At 52.4% G+C, this 18,221-nt stretch overlaps 1 protein-coding gene across 1 annotated transcript in view; it reads right to left on the minus strand.

Annotated features, from left to right (window-relative positions):
- LOC131582747 (hydrocephalus-inducing protein homolog) overlaps window positions 1–18,221 on the minus strand; it is a 53,740-nt gene that overhangs the window by 9,548 nt on the left and 25,971 nt on the right. Inside the window, exons 21-42 of the mRNA XM_058846215.1 lie at window positions 17,507–17,650; window positions 16,044–16,184; window positions 15,249–15,565; window positions 13,538–13,613; window positions 12,629–12,838; window positions 11,676–11,804; window positions 10,753–10,930; window positions 10,076–10,233; window positions 9,225–9,346; window positions 8,140–8,276; window positions 7,379–7,500; window positions 7,064–7,291; window positions 6,553–6,705; window positions 5,240–5,479; window positions 4,429–4,572; window positions 3,821–4,008; window positions 3,464–3,646; window positions 3,106–3,225; window positions 1,734–1,893; window positions 1,456–1,628; window positions 1,102–1,300; window positions 315–414 (exon numbers count right to left, since the gene is read on the minus strand). Coding sequence (XP_058702198.1) covers window positions 315–414; window positions 1,102–1,300; window positions 1,456–1,628; window positions 1,734–1,893; window positions 3,106–3,225; window positions 3,464–3,646; window positions 3,821–4,008; window positions 4,429–4,572; window positions 5,240–5,479; window positions 6,553–6,705; window positions 7,064–7,291; window positions 7,379–7,500; window positions 8,140–8,276; window positions 9,225–9,346; window positions 10,076–10,233; window positions 10,753–10,930; window positions 11,676–11,804; window positions 12,629–12,838; window positions 13,538–13,613; window positions 15,249–15,565; window positions 16,044–16,184; window positions 17,507–17,650 — 3,622 coding nt within the window. The remainder of the gene's footprint in view (window positions 1–314; window positions 415–1,101; window positions 1,301–1,455; window positions 1,629–1,733; window positions 1,894–3,105; window positions 3,226–3,463; window positions 3,647–3,820; window positions 4,009–4,428; window positions 4,573–5,239; window positions 5,480–6,552; window positions 6,706–7,063; window positions 7,292–7,378; window positions 7,501–8,139; window positions 8,277–9,224; window positions 9,347–10,075; window positions 10,234–10,752; window positions 10,931–11,675; window positions 11,805–12,628; window positions 12,839–13,537; window positions 13,614–15,248; window positions 15,566–16,043; window positions 16,185–17,506; window positions 17,651–18,221) is intronic.

Below are 18,221 nucleotides of genomic sequence, written 5' to 3' on the forward strand. Positions count from 1 at the left end.
TTCCAAGCACAAATCCAATCACTTTACATGCTGTGCTGAGCCTGTGGGAATTGCCAACTGCCTGTTCACCTCACTGTTGTTTCAAAGCCCCCAAATCCAACCTGCACGTGAAGCTGCACACTTCAAAGTTCAGAGGGGAGAGACTTCAGGCTGCCAGTGGCCTGACAATGCTTTATTCCATGCAGCTTGCAGGGTATGTGCTTTATGTATCCATGCCATCCTTGCATCCCATCCCATCCCAAGTGCTTTGGTCACCCACCACCCAAGGTAAGGCAGTGCACCTGGACTGCTTTGTTTGGGAGACATCCACTGACCTTCAGGCAGGACCATGCTCAGGAGAACATCATACACCTCTGCAGACAGTTTGATGTTTTCAACCTGAACAATCCCCAGGATGTTTTCTGTATCTGAAACCTGAGGCAGCAAGAAACAAACACTGTTCAGATTATTCTTTTGCTAGACAGCCTCTAAGGCCTTGTCTCTGCTGGCTGCTTCCCCTATGGCCTCCCTGGCTTCACAAGTGTTGGTGGATACCCAAGCTTTCCTAACCCGTTCATCTCGTGGGCTGTCCCAGTGGGATTCTGCTGCAGTATAAACCCCATCAGCCCAACTCTGCATTCCTACAGCAGGGAATGCTGCTGCTAAAGCATCCTTGAGAGGCACAGGGATGTAAGAACAACCACAGGAAGTGTGAGGTGTCTCAGAGCAGGTGGCATTGACAACCCTTTCCAATCACCAAGCACCCTCTCTGAAATGCAGCCCCTAAACCATGGGGAACAATATGCCAGGGGCAGAGTTTGTTGCACGATGCCAGAGGTTTGGACAAGCTCCAGGAGAAATGTAGAGATCACACTGCAGTCTGTATAACCAAACAACAACCTTCAACCATTCACAGGGCCAAGGTGGTTGTGCTACAGGCTCAGGGTGCAGTGTCTGGTTATCTGGGGGGATGTGGATGCACTGCACATTCTGGCAAACGCTGTGTAGAGGCAGAAGTTGGGGTCACAGCACCCTTGTGTCTGTCAGGAGCAGCTCTTCCTGACTCTGTCCCTAAGAGCACGTGGCTGCTCACTGTGCCAGGCAGGGCACAGTCCCTCTCACCTCGAGTCGAAGGCTCTTCTCAATGGTGCCAATCTGCTGGGCCTTGAAATTCACTGTCACTTCAATCTCTGAGCGGGGATCAATGGTGCCGTTATCTTGTGACAGTGAGAAGTCCTCAACAAGGTCATCCAGCCCACTGAGCTGCCAGGCCATGGGCAGTAGGGTGTTGTTTTTCAGGACCAAGGTCCTGCTGTCAGTCCTGCAGAGACAGGAGGCACTTGGCATCAGCTGCTGGCTGGTCACACCAGCCTCGCCACTGAATGCAACTTGGAGCAGCTCCATCCCAGCCCTGGAAAGCAGAGTCAAACGTTCTGTCTTTGTCACAAGTCTTGGAGTGCGTGTGGGATGACTGACCTGTGCAGAAGCAGCTTGCCAAAAGACAGCTCCAGGGGGCTGACCTCCAGCTTCACGTGCACCCCATGGCAGCACAGGCTGAAGACCACTGGCTCTGGGTTCTTGTCAATGCAGCAGATGAGTTTGTCTTCCAGGAAGCCAGGGGAAGTGGGGTATGCCCAAATGGTCAGCTCCTGGACCCGGCCCCATGGAAAGAAACAGAAAGAGCACTGTGTGTGAGCAGGAGCAGCAGCTCCTGGGCACTTCTACGGTGCCTGCTCTACCTGCCCTTCTCCTACCTGCTTCTTCTTTGGTTTCAGGGTCATGCTGGGAGGGTCCAGAAGGAAGGTCTCTGCTTTCTCATCATCCTCAAAGGAGAACTGGACCTCTACGTCCATGGGGGAGTTGTTGAGGATGGTTATATTCTCTGAGTTGCCAGGACAGTTCTGGGCCTTGTACCTGTCCACAAAAGGGGAAAAGGCTGCAGAGGAGACTGTTGCCTTTGCCACGCATCGAGGAAAGCACCGTGTGCAGCCGAGGAAGCGGTGCTGGAAGAGCCTGCTCTAACAAACAAGTGAGGGAAGTGGATCCCAGCCAGGGGCGTGGGCATGTGCTCATCCTTGCCTGACTTTGATGCCTTCCCCTGTACTTGGTGCCTCCACCCCAGAAGCCTGGTGATGCTCAGGCCACCTCAAGTGCTTTTAATACAATGTAAATTCAAAGGTGCCTAGAAAAATAACAGTACACCAGGCACATGGGTTCTTTCCACTTCTTTCTTGGGGTGCCTTCCCTGCAGGGTGTAAAGAAAGGCTTTTGGAAAAAGAGTTTAGCTGATCTCTTTCCAAAAAGTCATGAAACTGCTTTGGATTTCATGGGTTAGCTCAAAGTCTGAGAGAGAAATATAAAGCATCATTTCCCAAGAGGAATGCAAAAAGATAACAAATGACCCTTCTCTCAGGTGTGGAAATGACTTTGGAGTGGAAGGGTTAAAGAGGCAAACAGAAATCCCAGACCATCCCATAAAGCTGGCTAAAGATTGTCTGTTTTTTGAAACTATGTTGTCAAAATAGATTTAGCCCTCCAGAGCTCCCATGGAGACAAGAACTTAATGTTAAATACTATTTTTTAAAAAGTGACAGTAAAAGTAGAAATGCACAATAGCTTCAATGACAACATTTTCAGGCAGACTTTATCCAGCAGTGATGATGCAATGTCATTACAGGCAAATGTAGTTCCTGCTGTACATAGCCCCTGACACCCACTGGCAGGTCAACCATAAAATCTTATTAATAATTACAGATCAATGACAGGTTTACAAAACCATCTACAGAATAATTGCTCAGTCAGGCTAACTGCAGAGCTCAAAGCACTTCAAAAACCACCATACATTTCTTAAGGGGTGAAGCTGAGATGTGGAGGCAGACAAAAGTTGCCCCAAGTGCCCTTTGGACTGGCAGCAGCCTGGGGCTCTGGCCAAGGCAGCCACCAGGCAGGCAGAGCGGCTCCCCCAAGGCTCATTTGCCTCTTGTATGCTCAGGTTCACACATCTGTGCTCCTTCAAACCCAGGTGTGTGCCAGGACTGTGCCAGGGACTGCCCTGGATCGTGCCACCAGCACAGCACGTCTCCAAGCGTGTCCAGAAAAGTACAACAGCCAGCAGGGAGCACATACCACTCTCTTGATTTCCCACACAGCAGCGGTCCAAAGTGGAATTGCTTGGTGCTCTCAACATATTCCTTGAAGATGATTTCACCTTCCTTCATGGTCTTCCTCCACTGTGGAAACACCAGCCTGGGCAGAGAAAGCAGGGAAGGAGGAGCTATGAGATGCTCCAGGTAGGAAATGCAGTCAGAAAGCCATAACCCATCCTGGTGGCTCAGGGACCATCTGCCTTCCCAGCTCCCAGCACAGAAAGAGATGCTGGCTGACGTCAGGCAGCACCATGTGGCCAGGCCAGAATGCCCAAGGAGCAGCCCTGGCTGTGAGCTCGGGGGCAGCAGTGTGGGAGGCTGCCAGGGGCCAGCCTTACCGTGGGTTCTGGCTGATGCTGGGGTACAGGCCGGTGCCACTGCAGGGCAGCTCGTACTGCCGCTCTGTCCCCACCAGCTCAAACCTCAGCGTCTGCTCAAACTTCCCTGGCTTTTTGGTGGAGAAGTGGACCTTCAGTTCCACCTCACCCAGGGCAGGCACTGTCCACCGGTACCGTTTCAGCCTGGCAATTAAAGAGGAGGCTTCAGACATTGCTGAGGAGCAAATGAAACAAGGAGGGTGCACTGGCCATCCCGTGGGGGCACTGGCACAGGGTCCCTGTGCAGCTGGGGACGATGGACCTTGCTTGGCAAGAGGACCAAGAAGCAGAGGCATCACCTCCTCCCGTGCAGCTCACCTGAGGAATTCTGTGGGGATGGAGGCACTTTCCAGTGTACTTTTGGATCTTGTGCTGGAGGATTCCCAGGGACTTTCTGTTCTCTCTGTAGATATTTGGTTCCCCTTTGGAGACTTGTCTCTGCTCACTGCTTTACCTGTCTTTGGCTGGCCCTCAGCAGAACTGCCCTTCTCATCTGGGGTCCTGGCCTAAAGGGAGAGAGAAAAGGGAGAGAGGGGTGAGCCCTGAGACATTCCCATCCTGGAAAGAAAAATGGGCCTTCGTTAACCAGTGGAAGAGAGAATAAATCAGTGCACCTGCCCAGGAACTTGGTTTTCCTTACTGGTGTTTGTTTTGTCTAGGACACCCCTTCTAACTCAGGATCTTCTCCTCAAAGGAAGTTGATGTTTTTAAGTGATTTTTCCCCTCTTACAGAACTGCTCTGTCTCCAGCAAAGCTGTCTCTTTTGCCCCATCCCTGACAGAAAGGAGACCTGCAGATGTGGGGCCCCGTCACATCTTCACTACCTCTCCACAATGATCCTTTTCCATCCAACCTGTCCCCCATGCCCCCATCTAGCCTGGTCCCTGCCCTGGCACCTTCAGTGCCAGCACCACTGCAGTACCCACCAGATTGTCTTCAGGTGTAACAATGGTGAAGGGCTTCACATGCTCTGCAGAGCCCAGCTGCTCCTCTGGGCAGTCAACTCTGGAGAGGACAGCAGCAGGGGGAAGGGGAGGCCCTTGGGGATGCAGTCCCAGGTGCCTCAACATCTGAAAGAGAAGAGAAAATCCTGTTTATACATCTGTCACCTTCATCCTCACAACCCCTTCTTTGAAGGCACTGAGCTTTTGGCAATGGGCTTTTTGATTTCCATCAAGTACAAGTATTTTGTTATGCCCAGTGGGGTGAGCAGGCTCCAGAGCAGAGGCAAGAGCTACAAGCAGGACTGGGAGAGAAACCCCTCCCAAGTGACTCATCTGAAGCAAACAATGACCATGAGCTGCTCACTGCCTGCAGCCACACTAGCCACACTAGCCAGGACTGCACTCTGCCAGCAAAGCCCTGAGAACCAGTGGAGTTTTCTGCCAGAGCACATTCCCAGCCCAAGTCATGCCCAGCCTGCCAGCTGGGCTTGGCACCATGGACCCACATACCAGGCCCTGGCTGGGACAGAGCCTCCACTGTAAGCAGCCCCTGCCCATCTCAAGGACAATGCAAAGGTCCCAGGCATCAACCAGGGCAGATCATGTTTACCTCAGGTTTGCTGTCTCCTCCCTTCCTCCCAACAACACAAACTCTTTAAATCCTCCCACAGCACATCAGCAGAGCTGGCTTTGCCCTGGGCATTGCCTCCATCTCCCTGACACAAGCCTGGCAATATTGGAGTGCTGTGAAGCTTGGGCAGCATGTACACGGGGACCAGACCTGCCTTCTCACCTTCTCCTCCTCAAGGTACTGCTCATCCAAATCCAGGCAGTAAAACTCAATGGGGAATTCGCATGGGTTCTTCACCACCACTGTGGCCTCCACCCCATCGCTGTCCACCAGCACCCATCCCATCTTTAGTGCTGGGGGACTGAACTCCAACCGCGGCTCCAGACCTTGCCCCGAGAGGTGCAGCCTTAAGTGATTGCTGCTCCCAGGAATGTTAAGCTTCAGTTCATACTTGTAAGACCTCTGAAAAGAGAAAAGTGCAGAAAACTTGTCCATGAAGCCCCAGGTGACAGGACCCCAAATACGACCCTTGCCCCAAGGTCAGGGTGTTATCAGTCCCTCCAAGGTGAACAGAAACCAGATATTCACTTATGCGAGGGACTACAGTGCCTGTGTCTGGGTGTGAGTAACTGAGATGAGTCCTGGTGTGCACTGTAACTGGGTATTGGGTATCAGATGGATGGACAATGGAGTGCCAGGCGTTTTCACCCAGTCATGCAGGAGTGCAGTGCTCAAGAGAAGGGCCCCTGGGGTTACAGTGTCCACACCCAGTCCTGGCACTGCTGCATCAGGCAAACGCCAGCTCCAGGAGAGAGGCAAATGAGCTCTCGCTGGCCAGAAATAAGGGTCACCTTGTCTGCTTAGTGTTTGGCTCTGATCAAAGCCAGACACAAGATGTTTACATCTCTTGAGCAATTAAAAGGTCCCTGGGACTGTCTGTGGGCACAGAAGCACTTGTGTCCATACTGGTACACACTGTCAGTTTCCAAGACCCAGCAGCCACAGGCAAACTACTTTTGGGAATGCTCCATCCTTTAAGTTGAATCCCCAGCTGGGTGGGAATGTGCAGGCAGGCCAGAGCCCCAGGGACTGACTGCTGGCAGCACACCACTACAGGTGACTGTCCTGCCATGCTCAGGAAGGTGTCTGGTGGCTGTTTTGCCAGTCAGTTCTGCAGCAGGATGGGCCTAGAGCGGCCATTCCAGGATTATCCTCTGCGAGTGCTCAGCTGCTCTGCACCGAGTGTCGCAGCTGCAAACACGGCCAGGCAAGGGGGAGGCTGAGGGGAGCTGGGCACATCCCTCCCCTGTGCCAAGAGGCAGCCACAGAGCCCTGATGCTCTCTGTGCAAGCTCCCTGTGGGCATTTCAGAGCACATCTCCCAGGAGTGCTCTGTGGGGTGAACTGAGCCACGCTGAGCACGGCGCTTGCAGAAAGCCCCCTGTGAAGGCAGAGCTCATACCACACTCTCTGCAGCAGGCCCTCATTTCCAGATAGCCCTGACAGGCCCCCTGGGCTGACAGCTGCCAATCTCACCTCCTCCTTGGGTGCAAACTGGATTTGCAAGTTCTGCCACGCTCCTGCATCAAGGGTTCCTTTGGAGGGCGTCACTTCAAAGGGACAGCGCCCTTCCTCCAGCGCCTGCTGCTTCTGACCCTGGGCTCGTGTCAGGTATCTGAGTTGATTGCTCTGGACACAGAAACCAATGGTGTGAGGTCTCCTCAGTCTGTGAGGACAGAGCCTCAGTTCCTGTAGTGCTCTGAGACACTGATACAGGGCTGAGAGCACCCACAGCCAAACCAAGTGTGGCCCCATAGCCTAGAGCTGGAGGGAAAACCTGTAGACAGGGCAGGCAAAGGGAACTACTGTCCTCAGAGGAGGAGGAATGGGTGAAGATGGCAGCAAAGCAAAGCAGCAGCTAATGGAACAGTTCTGGGAAAACCAGCCTTGATCTAGACCCTCAGAAGCTTCTTCAAACACGCCAGAGACCCAAGTGCTCGGGCAGCCACAGGAGCAGAAAGGGCAGGAGACACAAAGAAAACCCAACCAAGAAGTGACGTGTTCGGTGCTGCCTGTGCTTTACCTTCGTAACAGGCTTGTTGGCAGTGATGAACCATTTGCAGGGCACTTGGAACCCGTTGTAGAGCTGGACTGTCTCAACCTGGCACTGCCCAACGAGGACATTGGGGAAGTGCAGTGTGTTCTGGGAGAGGTCGAGCGACAGTTCCAAGACAGTGGCACGGAGGCGGATGTGAGACGTGGGGCCTTTTGTTACCTGTAGAAGGACAGAGAATTCAGCAGAGGGTGCAGGTGACATCTGCTGCTGTGCCCAGCCTGCTGCTTGCCCCAAGAGCTGTGGTACCTGTATGGGCAGCAGCACATCCACGTCACCCTGTGGTTGCTGGGCACTTTCAAAATGCACATCAAACCTCAGGGTGTGCATGTGGGGCAGACTCTTCATCTGGCCCAGGTCCACGCTGAAACCTTGAACAGGTGAAAACAAAGCAGCTGAGATACACAAGAAACACAAGCAATGTGTCATAAGCACGTTAAAGCCTTACAGCTGTCCTGGCTGAGAGGTCTGGGAAAAACCCCGTGCTGTGCTGTGACCTGGACAAAAACTTAGAGTGCACCTGAACACGCCTCGACACAGCGAGCCACTGTGTGATGGAAGTGCAGCCTTGCCTCAAGGCCTCTTTTGGGAGCCTCTTTTGATCCACCAGAGGATCTCACAGGCTGTTTCCTCAATAAAGGCTGAATACAAGTGCTGTGACAGTGTGAACTCCAAACAAAGCACTTCCAAAACACAGCAGACCCCACTGGTTCACAAAACAAGGCCACACAGTGCCCAAAGAAACTTGATGCTCGTGGGAGCCAAGGGCAGAAGATGCTGAGAGGTGACCAGGGTGATGAGCCCATCTGCCCCCCACACTGGAGTGTCAGGGCAGTTGTAGGCAGGCCAGGTCCCTGGGCATGGCTGGACTGGAGAATTCTGCCTCTGAAGCTCCCAGCAGGGGCAGTGAGAAGAAAAAGCTGAAAAACCTCCCCAAGTTCAGTGGCTTCAGCTAATCTGTGTGAGACACCTCCTCCATGCCCACAGGAAGTGTCTCCAGCACTGCTTACCTGTGTCCTGCAGGACAGATGCATCGACCCAGAAGGACACTGGGATCTGCCCAGGGTTGGTGATCTCCAGGGTGCGTCTCTCAGTGAAACCCTTCAGGACAGTGCCCATGTCCAGGACATACTCTGGCAGCTCAACTCTGCAAGGAGGAGTAAGGACAGTCCTTAAACCACAGCCTGCCTACATGTCCAAGTGGATGGAGGATACAAATCAAGTGGCTATTTCTTTATTCACTGCTGTAAAAACTCAGCTCAAGCCCATGAAACCCATGGCCTGACCAGCTGGCAATGACTTTGGGAAGTCAGGAGGAGTGCAGGTCCTAGCTTTTATCAGCTACTAATGGTACCTGGAAATAAAACTAGTTTAAAATGGAAACTGTCCACAGCTCCTCTGCCATGAAAAGCCAGTAGAGGTGAGTCCACTGGGCCCCCACTGGACTAAATGAAACTACTTAGCCTGGGGTACAGCCTGAGCCTGAAATTGCTTTGGGGCCTAGGAATAAGATTTGCCTGCACAGGAAATCTTCACTGCTCTGCAACCAGATCACCTGATCTGTTCTGCAGAGCATCTTCCTGAATTGGAGCCTCCCGTGCTTGTGCTGCATCATGATGGTGCAAAGGGACAGACCAAGTTAATCAGATAAGCCCTGCCACCCCACCAGGATTCAAGGCATCTGATTTTGGGCTTTCAAGGGTTTGCTGACACGTGCAATTCCCTCCTCCTTTTCTTTAGCGTGCTCTGTTAGTTGGAACCAAGACATCAGCTGGGAATTGTCTCTTTCAGAGCTAGTCAGCAGGGACAGAATTGATGCTGTCTGGAAGGGCTTGGAGGTCTGCAGTGGGTCCCCTCAGCTCTAGGGACAGAACCCCACAGCTGTGGGGAGCTGAGTCCAAAGCTCAGCGTGGTGCTGGGGAAGGGAGGGCACTCAGCTGCTCACACGCAGCGTGTCCCAGCCACCGGGACAAGAGCCTCTCTGAAGTCCAGGCTATTCCCAGCTCTGCAGAAACAAGGAGCTCTCAGGAGAAGGGGACATTGCTGGCTGTTCCCCACGGGGCACCTGGAGATGGGGATGGGAGTCCCTACTCACTTGACAAGGCTCTGGCACAGCTTTTTGTCAGGGAACTCGGTCTTTGGGGAATGGGATGTGAGCTTTTTCTGCAGCTCCAGAGCAGCCTTCTCGATCATCTTTATCTGCAGCCGAGTGTTTGCCTGAGGAAACAGAAGACAGACAGTGTCTGGTTAGCAAAGGTCTTTCCCGAGCTTTGCATCTGAGAAAGGATCCCACCCTGCTCTTGTTGAGAGGGGTGTGGGGTTCTCCTGTCTGGCTGCTCTGTGTCTGACACCTCCTGCTCTCTTAGCCAGGACCTCATCTCCAGGGAAGTAACTCCAGCATCTCTGCCTGCCCAGCTATTGTTAGCAAAGCTGATCTGGCCAGGCAGACAGACAAGCCAGGAATCTTCCAGAGCTCCAGACACCTGCCTGTGCCCAGCCAGGACCAAGGCAGCTTGGACAAAAGCTGGTTTGAAAGGGAACCGAGCCCAAGCTGGTGGCTCTTGGAGATGAGCACAGCCAGCACAGTTCCAGGGCACAATCAGGCAACTGCTGTTCAGGTCTGTAAATCTGGCAGGCCTTGGGTTGGGACCAACAAACTCCCCAGCAATGACCTGCATCTCCTTCAAAACACCATCAATGCCATCCCTTGAGCATGGCCTTCAGGATCTGTCCCTGGGGTAGCCAGGAAGCTGGTGCAAGCCAACCCCTGAAGAGACCATGGCCAGAGTGGCAGCCCTAGGGACAATGCTGAGGTGACACATGGTTCTAAGTGGGCAGGGAGGTCCCAAGTGCCATCAGGGCACCAGGAAGCTGCTGTGGGCTGCAAGGGGCTCAGGCGACATGGAGACAGTGGCATGTGCCAAACGGGGCTGCAGCTGTTCTTACTACAATGTCAGAGCCTTCCAGCATGCAGGGCTTCAGCTTCCCAGTCTTCACATCTGGACTTTTTAAGGGCTGAGCTGCTGGGATCTGAATTTTCAGGGTCTCACTGTATTGCTGCGTGTGTTCTGCAAGCCGTAGTGGCTTTCCACATTTCTCATTTCCTGAAGGAAGAAAACATCCACCAAGAGAAGTGTGAGCCAAGTGCCAATCCCACTTAAATTGGGAAGTCCCTACCTCCCAAACACTGCTTTCTTCCAGAAAGAAATCCCTCAAGCCATCTATGGAAAGTGGATGCTGCTGCTCCTCTCGGAATCCTCATGTTCGCTCCCACCCATCTTCCTCCCCACAGAGGAACGTCTCATCCCCTGCAATGTCAGGCAAATCCAACCCTGCCAGAAGCCCTGCCAGCCTCTCTTACAGCTTTCCCAAGCCTTTCAGTCCAGCCATCATCCTTCAGGACCCTGCCAGATGTGCTGGCAAGCTCTGCAGGATGGTTCCTGGGACAAAGGCCACCTGGGATCCTCTGCTCAAGACTCACAAAGCAGTCAGATGGCTTGAGTGGCTCTGGGAGTCCTGCAGCCCTCCAGGCTTGGTGCAGGTGGGCATGAGCTGCCCTATGGGCATTTGGTAGGGAACAAAACCAGAGGGGCCCTTCCTGGGGGCACACAGGCAGTGCCCACCTTTGATGTTCCAGGGCAGGTTCACACTGATCATAGGAAAGGACGCTTCTCCTTTCAGGCAGATCTTTTCCGGCTCCAGGTCACCCACTTTAAGCTGGTATGTCCTGCTAAAGGCTCCTGGTACTCCTGGCATGTAAGAGAATCTCAGCACTTGCTTCCTGCCACATGCAATGGAGCCCTGCAGGAATGGGAGAGGAGGAAGGGAATACATCAGAGTGTTTGATGGGGGATGGCTCAGGGGACAGACAGGCTGAGAAGACAGGTTCCCTATCTAGAAACCATCAGACCACATCACCTTTGTGATAAATACATTATAGTGTTGGCTTTTGCAATTGTTAGAGTAAATACTGTGTGTTTTATAATGTTGGCTTTTGTCAAAGAATTTTTGCTGAAGTTTAGAATTTTTTTAAGGCAAATGTTTTGTGGTGATACCAGTGTTGGGGAAGAGTTGCTGTAATATTAACATTTAACCAATGAAGTTAATGGAAACCTGTTGAATGTTTCAAAAAGTACCAAATGACCAGGACTAGGGCAACTGTACCTGCTCCAAAAAGGCAGGATGGAGGAAGAACTATGTTAAAATATTTGAATATGTGTAACCATTTGTGAATTTGTATTAGGCTGTTGCAATACCCAGGGTCTATAATGGATGTAGTTGTGTTGACTGGTGTGCCTCTGGCTGTGGCTAAGCACCCAAGCCAAGCACCCACCACTGTTCCTTTTGCTTTATTGACTTTCAATAGCACTTGTTTGACTTTCTCTGCCCCCAGAAGAAATTGCTTACAGCCCTCTCTATCTCGTGGCTGAGGTTGGGGTTTTCCCCTCTGACATTTTTCCCCCTTTTCCCCCTCCCCCTCTTTTGCCCCTTTAACACTCTCCTGGGCCACCTGACAGGGCTGGGGTCAGTCACTTGTGCTACTTACAGTGGTGGGCTTGACCAGAAACACACCAGGCAGGTCTTGGTCTGCAGTGCTGGGTTCTAGCACCCAGTTGAATTTAATCTTGCTGGTGTTCGCCAGGATGACCGTGCTGTGATGAACTTCGTTAAACATCTGCAGAGAAGGCAGAGAGCGGGAAGTTACAGACCCAGGCCTGCTGCTGGGAATCTCCTTCCTCTCTCCTGGGGTTGAAAACAGACCCATGATGGGAGCAGGGACCAGAGAGGAGATAGGGGCACTTGGGAACCCGGGGAACCCCCAGGCACAGGGCACCTGCACAGGACCAGGGAGCTCTGGCAGCACCCAGAGGTGTGGCAACAACCATGGGAGGGCCAGTAATAAATGAACACATTTCACTGTGGGGACACAGGCCCTCTGAGGGGTCACCAACAGCCAGGAGAAACAGAGACAGCACTGAGGCACTCCAAAAGAAAAGGCACCTGCATGCAAGTATTGGCAAGCAGCATACAGGCAACAAGGGAGTCACACAGAGCAACACAGACAGGGCCAGCAGCTGCAAATAGCTGTGGGCTTTCAACTGAAAAAGAGTGAAGTGGGGATCATTCTGGGACAGTCTCTCCAACTATAGTGACTGGAAGCCCAAGATCTTCCCTTGATTATTGCATGGATTAAGAAGAGCGTTAGACAAGAGCATCTCCTTGGAGGTCAGGCTTTAGGAGTGGATCAGCAGAGGGACGTCCAGAGCATCCCCCTGGGGTGCCTCAGGAGGCAGTGTGAAGTCCCCTGAACAAGAGGTATTCCCAGCATTTTGGAGAGGGTTGGAGACGGCCATTTGAAAGCTTGGATGCCAGATGTGTCCCTCAAAGGTTGAACTTCCAAGCCCCAGAGACAACAAAGGGGCTGGGAAGGGAGCCCTGGAGCGAGGGGGGCAGGAAGGCAGCAAGGCGAGGAGCTGTGCCAGGGGAGCCGTGTGGTACCTGGGAGCCGCAGTTGATCTCCCGGGCGCTCAGGGAGTAGCTGACACGTGAGGCCTCCCCGCTCAGCTTCACCTCGTAGGTGGGGCCTCCCTCCACGTGGCACAGCGCTGTGACATGGGCCATGGTGTTGAGGTGGCCAGTGAAGGTGAAGGAGACCTGCTGTCTCTCTCCCGGCTGCAGCACACCCGACAGCGGCAGGATACTGAAAGCCTGCACGGAGAACAGCAGAGATTGAGGTGCTGAGCATGGAAATGGATGCAGAAGAGCACCTTGGAGCAAAGTGCAGCTGTAGCCAGAGGGATCTATTCCTCAAACAACACAGCCAGAATCATCCTGATCTCATCCTGTATCCATGCCACTGACCAGTGGAGGGACCATGAGGAAAATCTTCTCCCATACTCACGGATCAATGCATTAATACACTACATTAAAGTGAACTGGGATGTCTCCTGGCAGTAGAAATTCTCTCTGATGCACAACTTGCCTTTAAAAAGCATTTATGACTGCTTTTAGAAAAGCGGGACACTCAGAGTGAGAGCTCTTGGAGCTCAGGAAAGGACCCCAGCCCAGCTCATCTGACTCCTGAGGCTTTTCCCCTCTCTCTCTGATTTATATGCTGCTTTTTCAAGGTGCTACAGCAAAAGCTCCTGCAAAACTTTCCTACGGACCAGCTGATGATGTCCAGGGGGAGCAATGCCCTCCACAGGTGCTGCACAGCGTCCTTGGGCCTCCCTACAACATGTCCTGCACGGCCTCTCCAATAACCAGTTGCTTCAGCAGCACTTTGTGATGGGTCTGGAGGGATGCCAGGCCCCTCTGTGGGCAATGCTGAGGGCCACCAGTGGGGCTGGGAGCTACAGCCCTGCTTGCCACACTGAAAATGTGGAAGGGAGACAGATTCCCTCTTACCTTCTCCACTTTGAGGGGAGTCCATGGTACATCCACGGAGTGACTGAATCCTGCCAGCCCCACTGGGATGTAATGCCTTCCACGAATATATGTTGGCAGCTGAAAAACAAGCCATTTTCTATGCTGAGAGGAAGAGAGAGACACTTTGCAAAGTCTCATTTTATAAGACAGCTTCAGGCCCACCACTGCAATACCAGCCCTCAGGTGAAAGCAGAGACCTGGAAACAGGTGCTCTGGCAGGGTTGGGAAGAGGGTACATGGAGATCAGGACTCATCACAGCTTGCTCTGGGAAGGAAGCTGGAGGTCTTATCATCATGATGCACATGAAAGCCTCATCTTACATTGTGAAGAGAACAAGGCAAAACAATCCCACACTCAACACAGATCTGTGCTGAGCTTAGATCTGTAGGATCTGAGCAGGCTTCTCCAAGGAAAACTCTCCTGCTCCTCCCTCCCACACAGCCCATGTCCATCCACAGGCCCCGCTGCCCAGCCCACTCTCAAGGCACAAAACAGCAGGGCAGCAAAAAGGGAGGTCAGCATGAGCATGACTTGGTGGTGGCAAGCTGGGGAGACAACACAGCACTCGGTGTACAAGAAAATCTACCTCTGCTCTTGAAGATTGGCCAAGATCCTGTGGTTCTTTCAGGGCTGTGTCTGGCTCCTCCACATTTTTAATACTGCGGTGGCTCCATTGAGATGCTGAGCAATTCAAACAGGAACTCTTCAGCTTTGGTGGTGGGGGTCTGAATTGAGGTGGGCAAAGTTCATACCTGGAAAATAACATAACTGTGAGCAGGGAGCTGCAGTGGGAGGGAGGGACACCTGCATGAGGAGCTCCTGGTCAGGATGCAGCCCCTGGCTGGGTGCTGGGGTGTTGAACTCAGCAATGGTTTGATCCAGCCCTTCCCAATCCAGGCTGGAGCAGGTCTGTTCTAAACCAGCCCAGGGATGACACTGAGGTAGCAGTGGTGCAGGCAGCTGCAACTGCTTGCATTGAGGAACTACAGAGGACAGGGATTAACACCTTGTGAGGATGCAAAAAGCACAGTGGGAGAGGAAAAGACACAGAAGGAGGAGAGCAAAAAGTGAGATTTGAGGCACCAAGGGCAGACCCAGCCAGTGATGAGCCAGCACAGCCCTGCCAATGCCCAACGCCAGAAACTCTGCAGCTCTACCAGGTATTTATCAGGAATGTTTCCCCGACAGTGCAGGTGGGGGTGGTTGGCATTTTCCAACACTCCCAGGTCACTCAGGTCACATTCCCCACTTTAGATTGAAGCAGGTGCTCAGGGTAACTCTGCTTGTGTTTCTAATGAGGAAGGCAAGGAGCAGAGAGCAGCTCCTGCAGAGAGGACCCATCCCAAAGCAGAGGGGCCAAAAGGGCACCCCCAAAAGGGCCTCCAGCAGCACTGTGGGAGCTGGGATTAGGAGCCCCTCATCAAGGTGGACATTGCCTCAGGCCACAGAGCTCTGAGAAAGCAGCTTTGGCCCCAGCTTTCCATCCCAAGGGAAACCACTATGGGGGTACACAGCACCAAATTGGTAGAAAACCTATTCCCTGAGCATCCAGCCTGACCACAGCTGGTCAGTGTTATTTGCACAAGGAGAAGTCAGAGCAGTCTGTCAGATCCTAGACAAACAGCTCTGTTCTTTGCAAAGCACAAACAGGACACCAGGAAGAAGAGGAGAGGGCAAAGGTGCACATACCTGAACTTGTGCACCTGGCTGTCTGCCTGGAATGACCAGTGGTACTCCACAGGAAGGGGGCTGCAGTTGCTCATCCTCAGAGAGCGCACTGCTTCCGTGCCAGCCACGATGCAGCCAAACTCCAGGCTGCTGGGCTGGATTTGGAGATTGGGGAAGTGGACTTCTCCCCAAAGCTCGATATGCTCCACATTAGGATGGTCCCTAACCATGTCTATCTTCAGAATCTTCTTTTCTTGCCAGCTATTAAGCTCCAGTTTGTAAGCTGGGTCAAATGCGATGTAGACATGGCAGGTCTCCTCTACACCCACTGTCACAGGCTGCAAGGAGATGAACAGTAATTAATGACATGCCAAGGTCTGACAGCATGAAACAGTGAATGCTCCAAGTGTGGCCCCAGCATGGGCTTCTCAGTTCATTGTTCACTTCTTTATAGCAAGGGTCTGACTGCAGGCACCACAGTCCAGTCCAGGATTCCCTCAGGCTCACGTTTCTGTGCTCAGCAGCAATACAAGGGGCTGGCTGCTGGAGAGCTGGGATGCTTTCCAGGAGACACCTTTACTGCATGGCTTGCCCTGGCCAAATTGCCTGCTCCCTCCTCCTTGTGCCTTAAAGCCAGGATGGAACTTCTCAATTCAGGTAATATTTTGATTCCTTCAGCAGCTCTGCTGATGCAGCCCAGGCCAGCCCACTGCTGATGCTACACAATAAACTTGTTGACTCAAGGACCTCCCAAGAGAAAGGCACCAGCACATCCCTCCTCTTCCAGCCCCACTGGAGGAGTCCAGGGCTGCTCACCTGGCCATCTGGGAGGGGCTGCTGCTCCTCATCACAGACCAGAAATGGCTGCTCCACGTCCAGCACGAGGTGGAGCGGCAGGGAGCAGGTGTTTTTTAAAGCCAAAGGCTGGTACTGCAGAGTTAGGACATCACTGGGTTTCTATGGAAACAAGGAAAAACAGTCTCAAGTAGCCAGAGACCTCCTCCTGCTTCTCTTGCATCTCACATCTTTCAGCCCCACAAGTGCATACATTCTATTGATCCTTTCTATTTGTTTCTACTTTTCCAGGAGATGTTTCTTTATAGCAGATGCTTGTCATGTTTAGAAACCACAGCATCCTCTGGGGGACAGGGCACCACTCCCATGTACAGATGAGGGAATAGGAGAGGAGGTGGCTGCTTGAACAAGACCTAAAGCAGAAAGTGAATCCAGGCCATTTGTCTCCAGTTTTGTCTCTCTCTTGGGCAGAACAGCACTGGATGATCTTCACTCACGTGCTGTCATTTCTTACAACCTTATTGGCTCTAGCAGCCTCATAAAAGCAGTCAGTCTGCAACACGTGTCCTGCAGCCCCTGCTACAGGGACAAGGTGTGTGTGGTCTCAAAGCTGTGATCAGCCTAGGCTCTTCCTTCCTGTCTGGGCATTGTGCTGGGCTTCCTGCATGGTTTAGAGAAACCAGAGACTTTGGGAAACTGGTTCTGGATGTACTGATATCAAACAGGTGCTGTGCCATAGTGTGCAATGAATCAGTTTGTGTGTGTGGCATCGAGCAGAACCCAGGCAGAATCAGGGAGAGCTGAAAGGCTTCTAATTACATCTGAACTGCCTGTCCCAGGGATTCTGTACTTCAGTGGAAGCCTGGGAGCCAAAGGAGAGGCCTGAAACTACAGCAACCAAATCATGAAACATCTTCTCATTTTCAGACAACTTGCAGGAGAGGGAAAGATGATGCTGGAGCTGGGATCCAGAGACTAAAGGGCACCTGCTCTGCCTCAGTGTTATCATCACTGCAGGATGTCTTGGGGTCTCTTGAAGCAGGTGAGGCCTAGGGAAATGCACAGAGCTATACCTTATAGCTATACCATAAAGCATCCATGCCAACAGCAGAGAAGGCAAAGAGACACAGGAGATGATGGGTTTTTCCTCTTTAGCCTGAGGAATTCACAGAAATTTCCATTCTTCCCCCCAGCTTCCCTACAGCATCAGTGTACAGACATCATCGTGCCTTGGAGGATCCTTAAAAACCTCCCTTTAGAGTGAGCAGAGAAACTGGCATTTCCCTGGAAGTGGCCATGATCCCCACTGCAGTGCAGCTGTAACTGCAGTTTTACTTTGGGGCAGTTAAATACCAGTCTCATCTCTAAAAGCATCTTCACTCACTTTACCAAGTGCCTCAGGAAGAGCAGAGAGGGGCTTTAACACAAGGACACACCCCCCTCAGCCACGCTGCTAAATGCCAGGATGCAATCCAGAGACTTACCTTCTCCACCCGGAAAGAGAGTTTTCTGGCTGATACTTCTATAGAGGGATCTATGAACTTGCAGCTAATGATCGTCTCTATTATCTTCTTTGTCACCACGCTTGTGCCAACCACAGCTTCACACTTCATGTAATCCCTCACCTCCTGCATGCAAGAGTCACTTGTCAGCAGTGGATGGTGGCAGGGCACCAGCAAATGCCCTGCATTGGCTCAGCACCCACCACAGGCCCTGTTCCTGCCACAGAGTTACAGTGGGCACTGCCTCCTTTTCTTGCCCTGATGCAGCTGATTTATTCTGCACTCAGTTGTCTCTAACACTGCACCCCAATGCCCACAAAAGGCACTTGTGAGAACTTCCCTCCCTTCACATGGCTTTTGTTTTATCTGTGCTTACCCCAGAGAAACCACTTGGCACTTGTTTAATTCACTTTCTTTTTGTGCTCCTAGTCTAAGTGTAACTTCTTTCTCTGCCCTTCTTTGCTGACTCAGCATGCAACACTGTTTGCCCCAAAAGAGCATTATTTCCTTCCAGCCCTGCTTTGGGATCAGCACTGGGTTTTGGTAGCTGTGGAATCCCAATAAAGCCTTAGCTGGTCTGCTGGTGGCCAGCAAGGAAAGCAACTGGTGCTGCCCCAGAAACGTGCGGTCTTAAACCAGTTTCTTGAAGGCCCTTGCTCATTTCCCCAGGCAAATGTCAAGGCACTGTGGAACAAGG

Source organism: Poecile atricapillus, chromosome 10 (genome assembly GCF_030490865.1).
Source record: "Poecile atricapillus isolate bPoeAtr1 chromosome 10, bPoeAtr1.hap1, whole genome shotgun sequence".
NCBI classification, from domain to species: Eukaryota; Metazoa; Chordata; class Aves; order Passeriformes; family Paridae; genus Poecile; species Poecile atricapillus.